Source organism: Equus asinus, chromosome 15, assembly GCF_041296235.1.
Source record: "Equus asinus isolate D_3611 breed Donkey chromosome 15, EquAss-T2T_v2, whole genome shotgun sequence".
NCBI lineage: Eukaryota > Metazoa > Chordata > Mammalia > Perissodactyla > Equidae > Equus > Equus asinus.
The window spans coordinates 16,029,447-16,043,765 of NC_091804.1; the positions used below are offsets into that span (position 1 = coordinate 16,029,447).

General features: G+C 41.8%; 1 protein-coding gene across 1 annotated transcript in view; it reads left to right on the top strand.

Annotated features, from left to right (window-relative positions):
* The window catches only part of HAO1 (hydroxyacid oxidase 1), a 50,671-nt gene that overhangs the window by 17,547 nt on the left and 18,805 nt on the right, over positions 1-14,319 (top strand). Inside the window, exon 3 of the mRNA XM_014828756.3 lies at positions 6,113-6,368. Coding sequence (XP_014684242.1) covers positions 6,113-6,368 — 256 coding nt within the window. The remainder of the gene's footprint in view (positions 1-6,112; positions 6,369-14,319) is intronic.

Sequence of the window (14,319 nt, forward strand, 5' to 3'; positions counted from 1 at the left end):
AGTATGTGGTGCCCTAAAACTCAAGTCCCCAACAGGTCTCCTATCTTCTCTCTTCCACATCCAGATTGGACCAGAAGTAAAAGTTTTCATTAAGGCTTAACGTCAAGCAAAACCCTGCCAAAATCTAGAAGCACAATTGCAATTTTTAGCCATAGAGAGGATTCTGCCAGTTTGTGCTGTTTTGCAAAGCTGGTTACCTGTTCTAGCCCTTTAAGTGTTCCAGACAGTTGAGCATTCTATTTAAATCACTGTATGCGGGAATTTAGGATTTGTATCAACCCCAGAGGTGACTCCATTCACATCTAATATGAGTTGATGTCAACCTCAGTAGTTGATTACAGTGTAGGAAATTGAGTTAACTTTCATTGAATGGTGGTTTGGGGAGGCAGACCCACACTTGATGTTAAGCCAGATTTATTGCAGACCCTTGTAGCATTTCCCCACCCTCAGGCATGCGATTTAACTCCAATAAGAAACTTTACTGTAGGTGGGTTTGAGGACAACTTTTATTCTATTAAACAGAATGCAGCAACATTTTCCACTAGCCCACAGCCCATTTTGGCAGGGGAGGGCTTATAGGTGATAGGAGGCAATGATATTAATCTCATTTATTTCCATCTTACTGAACTTACAGTGGTATTGCAAATGAAATAGAAACAAAAAATGTGCTGAGAACTTAAAAAACTTTTCTTCCATGTATTGTTGTTTGACGGCTGGACTAAACAAATGCTGGCAGCCCCTTAGGTCTACGCTGAAGTTCCCTCCGTGGAGATCTGTAGACAGGTCAGGGGTCGGGGGAAAGGCATATTTTTGTCGCATCTTCTGGCTTATTTGCTGTTGTCGTGTCCATGACTTTTCAATGGGATGTACACCCTGAGAATGTAGGAATTATCTCCTTTGATCACCTCTCCCTATATAGGACCTAGCAGAGAGTGCCTTGGCCTGGAGAAAACTCCTCTCTCTCAAGAGCTTTCTTCCTCCAGATAGTGAGTATTTGACACTAGATCTGGAAGGGAAAGAGGGATGGGTGTCTTGAGCAGCAAAACCCTTGCAGAGGAAAGCTGAGTGTGGAGATTATGAATAATGATATTAAGAAATCCAGGTCCTTGGCAAAATTATGAAATTTAAAAAGCTATCTAGGACTTCTTTTTCCAAATATTGTTAGATGTTCTCTCATTTAACCGTTTACAATGGCACGGCCTTAAAGTTTACACAGAAGACGTTCACAAACATTGTCCAGTGGGCTATAAGTGGGAGGGGCAGCAGCTATGGTTGGAGCTACTTTGCAGATGAAATGTGCCTTGTGGATGGCAAGGCCAGGCCTGTAGCACAGGCCTCTGACTCTCAATCCGTTTTATTCTGTTGTCTTTCTGAGATACAGCCATTATCTCCCAGGTTATATACATGGCTTTATGTTTCAGCTTCAATGCCTGAGACCTTACTAGTGTTTCTTTTAGTGATTGTGTGCACGTGTGTGTGTGTGAGTGATATGCATTTTTCTTATAGCAATGGCATCATGTATTACTGTTGCTTCTAAATAAAGAAGAGGAAAAAGTGTCAAATATAAACAGTCTAATTATATCTAAACCAGCCCTGGTGGTTTACTAATTAAGATTCGGCGCTCTCATTGCTGCGGCCCCTGTTCCTTCCCGGGTCAGGGAACCACACCACTGGTCTGCCAGTTGTTGTACTCTGGTGGCTGCATGTTGCTGTGATGCTGAAAGCTATGACACTGGTATTTCAAACACCAGCAGGGTGACCCATGTTGGACATGCATCAGTGGAGCTTCAAGACGAAGACAGACTAGGAAGAAAGACCTGCCCACCCACTTCTGAAAAAATTGGCCATGAAAGCTCTATGAATAGCAGTGGAGCATTGTTTGATACAGCGCGGAAGGTGAGAGGATGGCACAGAACACCGGACAGGGTTCCACTCTGCCGTACACGGGGCGCTGGGAGTTGGAATCGACTCAACAGCTCTGACAACGACAAGACTACATCTAGAGCATTAAAAGTTTAGGTGTCTATCCTTGAAGAAGATGTGTCTTAGGGATGATAAAAGAGGGGGTGGGTAGAAGTAAGGAAAGTAAGGAAATGGAGTTCTGTGATAAGGGATCAATGTTTACTTGATGGTGTAGCCTCCTGGATACGGAAGCCAAACTTTCTAGACTCGGATCAACATTGGGGACCTTCATCATGGACAAGAGCCAGGCCTTGCCTTTATAGTAGTACCACCTCAAAGGTGGTTTCCTTTTTGCCAGGAGTTACAAACATGCAACACATATCCGACTCCTCCGTTACTGCACCACAAGTTGAGAAGAGGACTCCATGCAAGCTGACCCATGTCCTTTGTAAAGTGAAATCTGACAGTTTCTGCTTTTGAGAGCAGGGGGTCAGAGTTTCATGGTGAAAAATGAATGGGGAGAGAAAACAGATTCAAAAACATTTGTGCTTTCAGGAACTTTCAAGGATAATTTTGATCAGAATTTCTCAACAAAATCTGACTATGCTAGGTCCTTTATAAAATTAAAAAATTGTAAGTTTTGTCCCCAAAAGAGTGACGTGAGCTACAAGAGTATATTTTTATCTCTCAGGAAAAGTGCTGTTTGAAATATTTAGCAACCAGTGCAGCAAAGGGCTTTGACCAATGAGAAGAGATACTCAGATGCTGGTCTCTGGTGCTCTAGCAACATTCTGGATGTCCTCAGCTCTGCCCAGCATTAACTCTTAAATCGCTGGATTGTTGGCTGGGAGGGGTCCAGGTGTTCCTTCTGGGGAGAAGGGAGTGATGGCACATTGAAAGGACTCAGGTGGGTGATTTACTTCAGAGCCATGGTTATTTACCAATTCGAATGGAAACATTTCGATATTTTAAGAAGCAGAATTGTCATACCAACTTAATCTCAGATCTGTCCTTAGTGAAACCGGGCAAATCTGTGATTCTCTCTCTGAATGGTCCTTGCAAAACCCCAGGCTCCCATACCTCATTCTAACATAAAAGTGTGCTGAAAACATTGGATGCAATTCATCACTAATTTTCCTTTATTCCAGCAAATAATCACAAGTGAATGGGGATCATGGTGATCAGTAATATACTTTCCAAGAAGCCTGGAGCCTTCTAAGTTTTGCACCTGTTCTCACCTGGGAGTAATATCTTAGCCTCAACTCATAATATGTCAGCACAGACTATGATATTACCCATGTATCCAGGAGACTGCTGGAGTAAATTCATGAAATCACCAAATAATGAGTTATTAAATGCCTTCAACTGGAAACAATGGTTATTTAGAATTTGGGGGGGCTCTGATTCAAAATTTCAGCCCTGTATGATTTAATCACTGGAAAGTAAATACTGAGCACCAGTAACATCTGGAGACATTAGTATCAGAGCTGGTGGACTCAGGACGTAGATGGCATGGGCTGGCCTTCCTTCCCTCTAGACGTGCATGCTCAAGTGATTTGGACAAAATGTTTGTGAGGGTGGACACCTCCTGCAATTTTGTTGGTTTAGGTGAAGTAGATGTTATTGGTACACTGGTTTGTAGCATTTCAGCAATCTGTGTGGAATGTCTGTAGGGATTTCTTATGAATTCAAGGAGATCTTTTTGAGGATTTTAATCCTTCCTGGCAGATCTCCTGCTTACCCACATGATACCTTTGTGTAAACTACAAGAAGGTGCCTTATCATCTGAGCAGTCCTCCTGGCTGGATCCTTTTGTGCAGCCACACTCTGCACCTATAGTATGTGGCAGACCATTCCCTCTGGTTTCCAAATATCCATGCCTTCCTAGAGCTGTGGGTGTGGTGGCATCCCTTAGGGATGTAGCAAACCTGCTCCTTCAAGTGTCACAGCCCTGAAGAATTGGGGAAGTACATTTATTTATGCTTGGTGCCAGGGCTTCTTGGAGTTCTGGAAAGGTTACTGCCTTAGGGGAGTGGTCAGACATGCTGGGTTTGCATCTCATTCTGCTGTCCATCTCTGTGTGATCATTGTTAGGCCACATCCTTTTCAGGACGTATTTTCTTTGTAGTAAATTGATGGTTAGGGGATTCCAACCCGAGCAAACAATGTCCCCTGGTGTTCCTGTCAAACAGCATGAACGGCCTGGAGCTATTTTCCGTATTTACAAATCTTAATGAAAATCAAACAATGGTCCAGATGTTCATATGTGTTATTACTGAATCAAATGTGGTTTGTTGGACAATATTTTGCAACCCATGAGTCCCTAGTAGAGAAATTCTCAGAGGAACACTGGGAGGGAACAAATTAGTGACCCATTGACAAGATCATCTCCAGCTCCTATCTTTTTTATCTGGCCTGTGACCTGAAGGACAGGGATGAAAAACACCTTCAAAGGCATAGAAAAAGTAGCATTTATCCAAAATAAAGTCTATTCTATTACTAGCTGACTTTAGAGCTTCACTATCAAATGATAATGCTACTATTTAAATGTAAACATGTGGTCCAGGACCAGCAGCATCGGAATCACCTGGGAGCTGGATAGAAAGACAAATTCTTGGGCCCCATCTTGGACCCCATGAATCAGAAACTCTGGGAGTGTGTTTTCACAGTCTGCATGTTCACAAACGCGCCAGGGGATTTGGCTGTCTGCTAAAGTTTGAGGAGCATGGAAGCTTTTTAACCTCCCAAAGTAGCTTTCTGAACAGCATGTCACTTGATTGTCCTCATCACCCTGAGTGTCACTTGGACAACTACATTTACTCCCATTTGGCATAGGGTGGGCATGCAGAGAAATCCAATGACCTGAGGTCATATAGTCAGTTTTATCTAGTTATCATTTATCTCTTAGCGTGTTTGGTATATGGCATTTAAGCATTGTATCCTTTTCTCCTCCACTAACCCTAACCCCAATTTTACTATCTATTTTTGGAGGAAAGCCTGCTACCCACGTTCTTTCAAGTTCTCTAAGACAATTGGTTAGATGAATTTATCTAATTTTTCATTTATTTGCTCATTTTTTGACATCTTGCTCAAAAGGATGTGAGGTAACTGCTGTCTACTCGGGATGTCTAGTGTATGTATTTTATAAAAGTTAAAAAGACAACATAAATGATAGAATACATTTTTAACAAAATTTTAAAAGATAAAAATTAAAAACAAAGAAAAATATTAAATTCACCCATAATTCTCCCTCGTATCATTAGCAATTCATTTGTTTAGGTTCACATACCAATAATCACATTTGTATAAATGTGGAATCACATTATACATGTCATTTTGTAGCCTTTTTTGCTTCCTTAATATATCTTGAGCATCTTTCTATGTTCATAAATATTCTTTTATGATTGTAATAGTAAGATTTCTTTCTCTCTAGATATGTAGATACATATGTATACCTCCAGATACATATCTATATATATCTATAAAGAGAAAGAGGAACATATATCTGTATCTATATCTATTATAGATATATAGAGAGAGATTTAAGAAATTGGTTCATGGAATTGTGGAGGCTGGAAAGTCCAAAATCTGCAGGATAAGCTGGCAGGATGTAGATAGGGAAGAGCTGATGCTGCTGTTCAAGTCTCAAGGCGGCCTGCTGACAGAATTCCCTCTTCCTCAGGGAAGGTCAGTCTTTTCCTTAAGGCCTTCAACCGATTGGGTTGAGAATAATCTGCCATCCACACTATACAGAATAATCTGCCTTACTCGAAGTCTACTGATTTAAATGCTAATCTTCTCTAAAAAATATCTTCATAGCAACATCCAGATGTATTTGAGCAAACATCTGGGTACCATGCCTAGCCGAGTTGGCACATAAAATTAACCAACACAAAAATATTACCTTTAAATGGTGTGTACATGTCATTTCACATATGAACTACAATTTATCCAACCCCCTAAGGTTGGACATTCAGGTTGTTCACAATTTTTTCATCCTTATCTATAGCATATCTTTGGCTATTTGACTCATTTTTGTTTTCAGGATCAATTCACAAAGTGTAGAAGGAATAATTTCTATATTTTTAAAGACTTGATTTCTTATTGCCAAATTACCCATGTAGTTGTCTTTACCCCATGAACTACAACCCCTAGGCTTTGTGGTGGGGAAAATGCCAGGCTTGCCTTGATCTTGCCCTTTCTCCCTCAGCTTGCAGGTCACTGGGAACCGGCATGATGCTGAGTACCTGGGCCACCTCCTCAATTGAAGAAGTGGCAGAGGCTGGTCGTGAGGCGCTTCGCTGGCTGCAGCTGTACATTTACAAGGACCGTGAGGTCACCAAGCAGCTAGTGCGGCGGGCTGAGCGGATGGGGTATAAGGCCATATTTGTGACGGTAGACACCCCTTACCTGGGCAACCGCTTCGATGATGTGCGTAACAGGTTCAAGCTGCCACCCCAACTCAGGTAACAAAGGGTCTCTGATTACCTTGGCCCCTGAGCTGTTTTCCTAGCTCTCTTTGCTCTTAACATGAACCAGCTCCAAAGGCTTTCTCCAGTTTCCAAGTGAGTGCCCTGGGGAATTAGATCTTCGTAAAACGTTGGTCCCAAAGTATGGTTGAATGGGATCTTGTCTAGGATAGATAGGGTCTTTGTTCTAGAGATGGCACCATTGCCAAACATCCACATATATTATCTCCAGCAAATCACACACCTTGTGTGGGTGTCACATACTTGAGCTATAAAACAGAGACAAGAATTGCTCATATACTTGTGAAAGTCAAATAAATTTATGTACCAGAGTGCATTAAGGGTTTTGGATAATATGAGTTGCCATAGAGATGGAAGATACATAATATAGCCCAGGCAACATTATTTTGTGATCCCAATACCCTAGGTTTTGGTCTATTGAAATTAAAGAACCACCTTTTAACTTTATTTTTTAATTGTATTTGGAACAACTGTGGCTAGGAAGATTGAAGAAAGCTAAAAGAGTAGAGGCAAGAGAAGCCACATATTTTAGCCCTCATCTCCTACTTCCTTCAGCAAAATTCCTCTTTCATTGTGGTTCATCCATGGATCAAGCAAGATTCATTCACTGGTTCATTCCTTCATTCATTCATTCACTCAGTTACTCATCTTAGCAAAAACCATGTATCTAGTGATCTAAAATTGAACTATGATGGTTTTATCAGGTCATTCAGCCTGTCCATTAGCAAGAAATTATTGATCTTGTCCTTGTAATATGTTGGGATTAGAGTCATCTTGAGTCACAGCCAGGAACTCAGTGGAATTTACTGAGAAAGACTCCAACCTCCCTAAGCTACAGACCTCTTTCCCCCTTTGTTTCTTCCTTTGCCCACTTCCCACCAACATCTGCTCTTAGGTTTTTCATACCAATGTGTGACTGATAGCCTTCAGGGCTGTAAGTATTTGAACTGGGATCACAACTTTAGTTTTAATGGCGGATGTTTTGATGATAGGATTTCGAAGCATCCATCAGAGTATGTGAAATGATGGAAGATGCCTTCCTTGGATCCTAGACATCAATTCGCAGGTTGTTTACTCTGTCTGTATGTAAAATTAACCCTTCTAAAAGATTCAAAATCTAAAAGATTCAAAATCACATCAGCATTCTATTGAAGGACAAGAAGATCGTTGGAAGCCAGGCGTCCCATATATATTATAGTCAGAGTGGGATGTATCTCATCCACCATATAGGTCCATATAGCATCTTGTATAGGTGTCACATAGCTGTCATATAGCTCTGCTGTGTACACACCTATTTGAATATAAAATATTGTGCTTAAAATCTTGCCAAGGAGCCATATATAAATTAGCTGTGTGATGCCATCTCTGTGACACTTCCAGGCAGGGTTAGGATATTATTTCCGTATACGGTCCTTCTGTTGCCCAATGGCAAAAAGAGACAGTGCTTTCCCTGAGAGGCCTGCCAATAAACCTGCTCCATGTATCCCAGACGGGGTTTCCCAAACACCCTGTCTTTCTAAGAAAATAAAAGCAAAAACAAAAGTCCCTCACATATTCCTACTTCTTGCCAAATTAATCAGAAAATAGATGGCTTCAAACATCCCTAATATGAAATCCGTATTCACATTATTTCTCTACTGCTCCTTGTTTTTTAGACTTTCTAAAATAATTCATCTCCTACTATTGAGGCTTCTGACAGGAAACGTTCCTCATGATTTCCCTGTGGCCATTTGGAAAGGAATTTGCTATTCCTTTTCCTCCCCTCCTGATACTGTTACTACTACAAAAATAAATAATACAGTCAGGTCTTTGCAGCCTCAGAAGCACTTTCTCGCTCTGGATAACAAAGGCTGTTTCACAGTGGTGTCTGCTTCGATGGGGAGATGACACAGTTCTTTCTGGCTGTATCTCTTGCTCCTTGGTGCCAGAGCCACTCCGTCAGGAGCGGGAAGGTTGACTTGCTTCTTCCCCTTTTCCTCGCTCTCGGCTCCTGCCCAGATGACGTGAAGGACCAGGAGACAAAGGCCCTTTTCAGCTGTCGATGTGCACAGGAGTGGCCACGGCCGTCCAGCTTGTCACATCTCCCCTCTGAAGATGATCACATAATGAGCAACACATCCAGGTCACAGGGAACGCAGGAAACACCCCACAGTCCGGTGCCCCTGACCCCTAGAGCGCACACTGGACTTGTCTATCCTCGTGGACGACAGAGCGGGCCAGCACCTTACGGGTAGCTCCTCCGCGGCCCACGGTCAGCCATGGAAGGCAAAGCACGCTAATGGGAGGCCCAGGCTTCCGCTGGAGGCCGCATACAACCAAAAAGCTCATCTGTTACAGCCTGATATGAAATCAGATTTCTTTCCGCAACTGACCTGACTCATAGAAGGTGAAGGCTGGCTTTTCAGAAGTGAGGTTTGGCAGGCGAGGCAGGCAGGAAATCCAGAGGAGAATGAGTCTGTAAAGCAGTGGCTCCTTCCAGCCCCTGCTACTTCCTCTGCCTGGGTCGGGGGGAGGGGCCTGCCTCTTGGCATCTGGGACCAGCGAGAGTTCAGGAGTTTGGTAGTCTCTGCTTGGGCTATATGCAAAACACATGGATGTGTGCACATTATGAATGGCAGGGAGGCTCCTGAAACTGAGGGGGAGTAAGGAGAATTCTCATCTGCTCTTGGAAGAAGCAAGGGATGAAGCTGCTTCACTAAACTGATTCCTGAGGCTTTGAAGCAGGGCCTTTTTATCTCTGTGCCCCAAGGAGATGGTTCATTTACCCCAGGGAAAATTTGGCTCTTCAGTATAAAGCCAGGGCAGTCGAAAGAGCAAAAAAGTAATTTCCAACATTGACTAAGATCAGGGTAAATCATGACACCTACTCCTTCGGCAATTGCCCAGGGACATGCTTCCTTAAGCCCTGAAATGATTTATTAATCACAATAGCCAAAACACATCACACTGAAACAGATCAGGCCACCCTTGTCCTCCCAGGTCTCTCACGATAAACGTGGCCTGTGAAGCTCCGCCTGGTTCTCTGACCTCAGCGCCTGGCACCCTCATCTTTACTCTTCCAGTGACACCAGCTTCCCCGCTGTTCTTTCAACATGCCAGACACGCTTGCACCTTAGACCGTCCGCATTGACTGTTCCCTCTGCTGGGAGCATTCTTTCCCCAAATCACTGCATGACTAACTTCCACACTTCCTTTACATGTGGACAGTAGGGGTGGATCTACACGTCCTTACATTGGGAAACCAAAATAAAAATAAACAGTGGAGATCAGAATAGATGCAATACGTATGGGGGACTTTGCAGGGGAGAGAAAGATTTGTGAAGGAGGACTTTGTACATGGCCCAAGAGTCTAAAAATTCTTTGGCTAGGAAAACATTCGCAATATAACTGGGTTAGACAGAATAATGACCTCCCAAAGATGTCCATGTCCTAATCTCCGGAACCTTAAGTATATTTCTTTACATGGCACAAAGAACTTTGCAGATGTGATTGTGTTAAGAACCTTGAGATGGGAAGATTATCCTGGATTATCCCGGTAGGCTTAATGTAATTAAAAGAGTCCTTATAAAGGGAAACAGGAGCGTCAGGGTCAGAGAATGTAGTCGGGGACTGTCTGGCCTTCAGAAGCTAGAAAAGGCAAGGAAAGGGGTTCTCCCCTGGAGGCTTTGGGAGGAAAACAGCTCCACCGTCACCTCGAGTCTAGTCCAGTGAGATGCATTTTGGACTTTTGACCTCCAGAACTGTACTAGAATAAACTTGTGTCATATTTAAGCCTCTAAGTTTGTGGTCATTTGTTATAGCAGCAACAGGAAACCAATACAATAACAATGCTCTGCTAATTTCCTCTGCACGGGAGCTTCTCAATGAGGCCGGCTCTGATGGCCATATTTAAGAGTTCAAGTTAAGCCTCCATCAGCTCACCTCCCTTATTATGTTCCACTTGGTTCCTTGTTTTGTATGGCACTTAAGTTCTAACATGTTCCATAGATCGCTTATTGATGATGTTTTCTGTATATTTTCTGTCTCCCCTTGCCAGGTCAGGCGGCCAGGTGTTTTTGGTTGTTTTATTTACTGGTATGTCCTGAACATCTAAAACACTGATGTATAGTAGGTGCTCAATAAATAATGTTGAATCAATCAATAAAAATGTAGTTGATCATATGAGATGTACCCAACAAAACATGACTAGTAAGAAGGTGAACAAGAGTTTGACCTCAAGCATAAAATCCATGCCCTGAACCTTTCTTCTATCTGGCCAGCCACACTGAGGAGGAAATTAGTAGGTCTACATTCTTGATGGAAGTGTTTCCCCAACCACAGAATTAAAGTCCGGTGGCCCATGCACCAATTCCTCTATGTGCAGGCACACTTCTTTTTATTATGCTTTGTTTTATTGCGCTTCTCAGATATTGCATTTTTTTTACAAGACCCTCCAACAGCAAAAAAATTATGACTTGCTGAAGGCTCAGGTGATGGTTAACATTTTTTAGCAATAAAATATTTTTTAATTAAAGTATCTACATTGTGTTTTAGATATAGTGCTATTGCACACAATAGACAACAGTGTAGTGTAAACAAAACTTTTATACGCACTGGGAAACCAAAAAATTCATGTGACTCACTTTCTTGTGATATTCGCTTTATTGTGGTGGTCTGGAACCAAACCTGCCATTTGTCCAAGGTATGCTTGTATTATGAATCTCTCAATCTCTCTACTATTGTGTTAATATCATGGGCTCTATTTTGTTTCCTATTATGGAGACACGTAACTTTATCTTTAATGTCACATTATCAATACTTATAATAAATAATATTATGTATCTCAACACTATTCATTATAATTAGTGCTACTATTGGTAATTTAATAGTGTCTAACTTTCTTTAGTAGTTACTATTTTTATGATACTAACTTACTAAAAGCTAAAATAATTTCTATATTAGATTAAAAAAGTATATTTGAGGGCCATTCAAGGCACAATGAATCCCATACAAAGAAGAAATTCTATCCCTTGCCTTTGGATTATTACGTACGTTGGGATTCAGAGAATCAAGTTCTAAGTAATCATGTTATTATTTTGATGTTGCCCTTTTCCTTCCTTACAAAATGGAATACTTTGGTTATCAGAAGCCGTTTTAAATGTTTTTTTGTGTGTGTATATGTCATAATTCGAATAAAAATAGCGTTCATGGAGATTTCCTCAGAGCCATGGTAAAACACTCCATCGTGGGTCTCTGTCAAGATATCTGAAAACTTTTTCTTGGCTTCTGGCTTTGAACAACGTTTTAGAGTAACAACAAGGCTTCATTGTGCGCTGAGATTTCTGTAAGGCAACATTCATTCAAGTGTTGATCTGCATTTCACCGTCCAAGAATAACAGCAGTTATTTATATAATTTTATCCATGTTTCTGTTTTTTCCTATCCATTTCACCCCTTCACCCCGCCCCTGCTGGAACACTGTAGCTTGTTTGGGATGGGGGTGGGGTGCTATGCAGAGTTTATACACATACAGATATTTTTCTTTTTTTCCTTAGTCTTTCTATGGAATAGACAGACCGGACCTTTTTCTTATTGACAATATTTTTTAAAAATTTGGAATTTAATGTCCCTTAGTATCATTTTTAAGTAATGGAATAGGTCTTCATAATAAGCGTATGTTTATTGACCAGAAGGTTAGCTTAATTCAAGATGACCACAGAAGACGAGCTTCTGTGATAAAATGTACAACCCCAAGTGGTTTGATCAAAAGAGATGCCTGAGTATTTCAGCTAAAATCCATTCTAAAGCTCAATAAATAGATGGATACCAGTATGACTCTCCCAGAGCTAGAATTTTCTATGATATTTAATGGTCATCTGAATCCATGAAACTATAGGACCAACTGTTCAATCCTTCTTGAGAAAAACTTGCCAATGACTTGAATAGAATTATGCGGGATGTGAATGTTCATGTCTTTGTAACATATGCTGCCCAAGATACACAACCAGCTATTTTCGATGAGAGTACACTGAAATGTAAAAAGCATTCAACTTAGTTTTATATCAAAGGAAGTTGTACGATTCTTTAAAAAAATAATTTAAAAATAGTGTGCTTATGTATTCTAGGTTTAAATAAAAGTTGTTGTAGTCATGGCTTCTAACTCCTTTCCATGTTTAGTGACAGAGCAAATGAAAGGGAAGAAAAAGCTGTGACTAAGCCGGAGATCAAGATACAGCTGTGCTTTTACCCAAAGGGGAGATTGGTTAGCAGAGTAATTTATAATGTGCAGAAGAGCAAGTTGAATCCAGGTCATTGTCATCATTCAAAGACAGTCTTTCAGAGATATGAAGTTAACAATTGGGTTTGGGGCTGTAGGCAACTAAGTCACATGGGTGGTACCATTGTGTATCCAGATGACCAGCCATCCAGCTGGTGGTCAGAGGTACAGGCAAAAACAACTTTTGTCCCGAGTTTGCAGAACTGCCGAAATCTAGTCAGGATATTAGGATACTAGACCAAGAGAAAAGACTTCAGGTATAGAGTAAACTGGTAGCAGAGCCAGTATGCTCCATAAATACTGGTGTATTTGTTCCACCAACATCCTTGACACTTCAAATCTACTGTGTGGGTGGTGACTCAGGTTCCAGGTGAATTAGAGAAATACTGGTCCGAGCTGGGTTAACAAGAGTAGATATAGGGGAAGGTAGTAACTCAGTGGGTTTTTGTCTCAGTTTGGGTTCCTCTAGGAGCAGAGAGTGAGGCAATGATTTAAGTGCAAGTTGTACCTTTGGAAGATGAAGGGAATGCTGGCACAGGAATGGGGAAGTGGTGCGAAGGAAGGAGAGCAGCAAACGACAGGCATGTTAATCAAGACAGCTACAACTGTGGGCAACTGAAGCTGAATGCTGCTGGAAAATTCTAGGAGATCATGTAGAACACATCTCAGAGTGAGTCTGCCTAGGGGTGAGGAAGCAGGGGTGTTTATACACCAACATCCTTGACACTTCAGGCCTGCTGTGTCAGTGGTGACTCAGGCTCCAGAAGCAGGAGAAAACCACGTGTATTAGTCAAGTTCTCCAGAGAATCATATCTAGTAGGATATATAAAGATTTATAGATATTAGATATGGAGAGAGAGAGAGAGAGTTATGGAGGCTGAGAAGTCCCACAACATGCTCTTTACAGCTAGAGGCCCAGGAAAGCCAGTGGCCCAGTCCAAACCAAAAAGCCTGAGAACCAGAGGAACCAACAGTGTATAAGTTCCAGCCCGAGTCTGAAGGCCTAAACTGGGGCGTCGATAGTATAAGTTCTGGTAAAAATATGAAGGCTTGACAACCAGGAGCTCCAATGTCCAAGAGCAGGAGATAATGGATGTCCCAGCTCAAGCAGAGAGAACAAATTTGTCCTTCCTCCACCTTTTTGTTCGATTTGGGCCCTCAACAAATTGGATGATGCCCGTCCACATTGGTGACAACTATCATCTTTAATCAGTCTACCGATTCAAATGCTAATTTGAATCATCCAAAATTTATCCAGAAACATCCTCACAGACACACCCAGAAATAATGTTTTACAAGCTGTCTAAGCACCCCTTGGCCAGTCACACTGACACGTAAAATGAACCGTCACACCACAGGCAGAGAAATGAAGGTCTTGATCATTGGAAAGCTCATGCCCTGGTCAGGATCGTCTGGGGAAGACTGGGAAGTTTGAGTCAGCAGGCAGAGAGTCTCAGAGAAAATAACTAAATGGAGGATGGAAAAGCAAGACCTGTCAACTCATTTGCTGGGAAATACTTCGCACTTCTCCTTAAGCCCCCCGCCCCCAATAGCAGGACAGGAGAAAAGTCTACGGTGGCAGCAGACAGAAAGTATTAACACGTGTTACTGCAGTTCCAATTCCCTCTAGAATTTTCCACAAGGATATTGGAAGATTTCCTGAAGTCACATG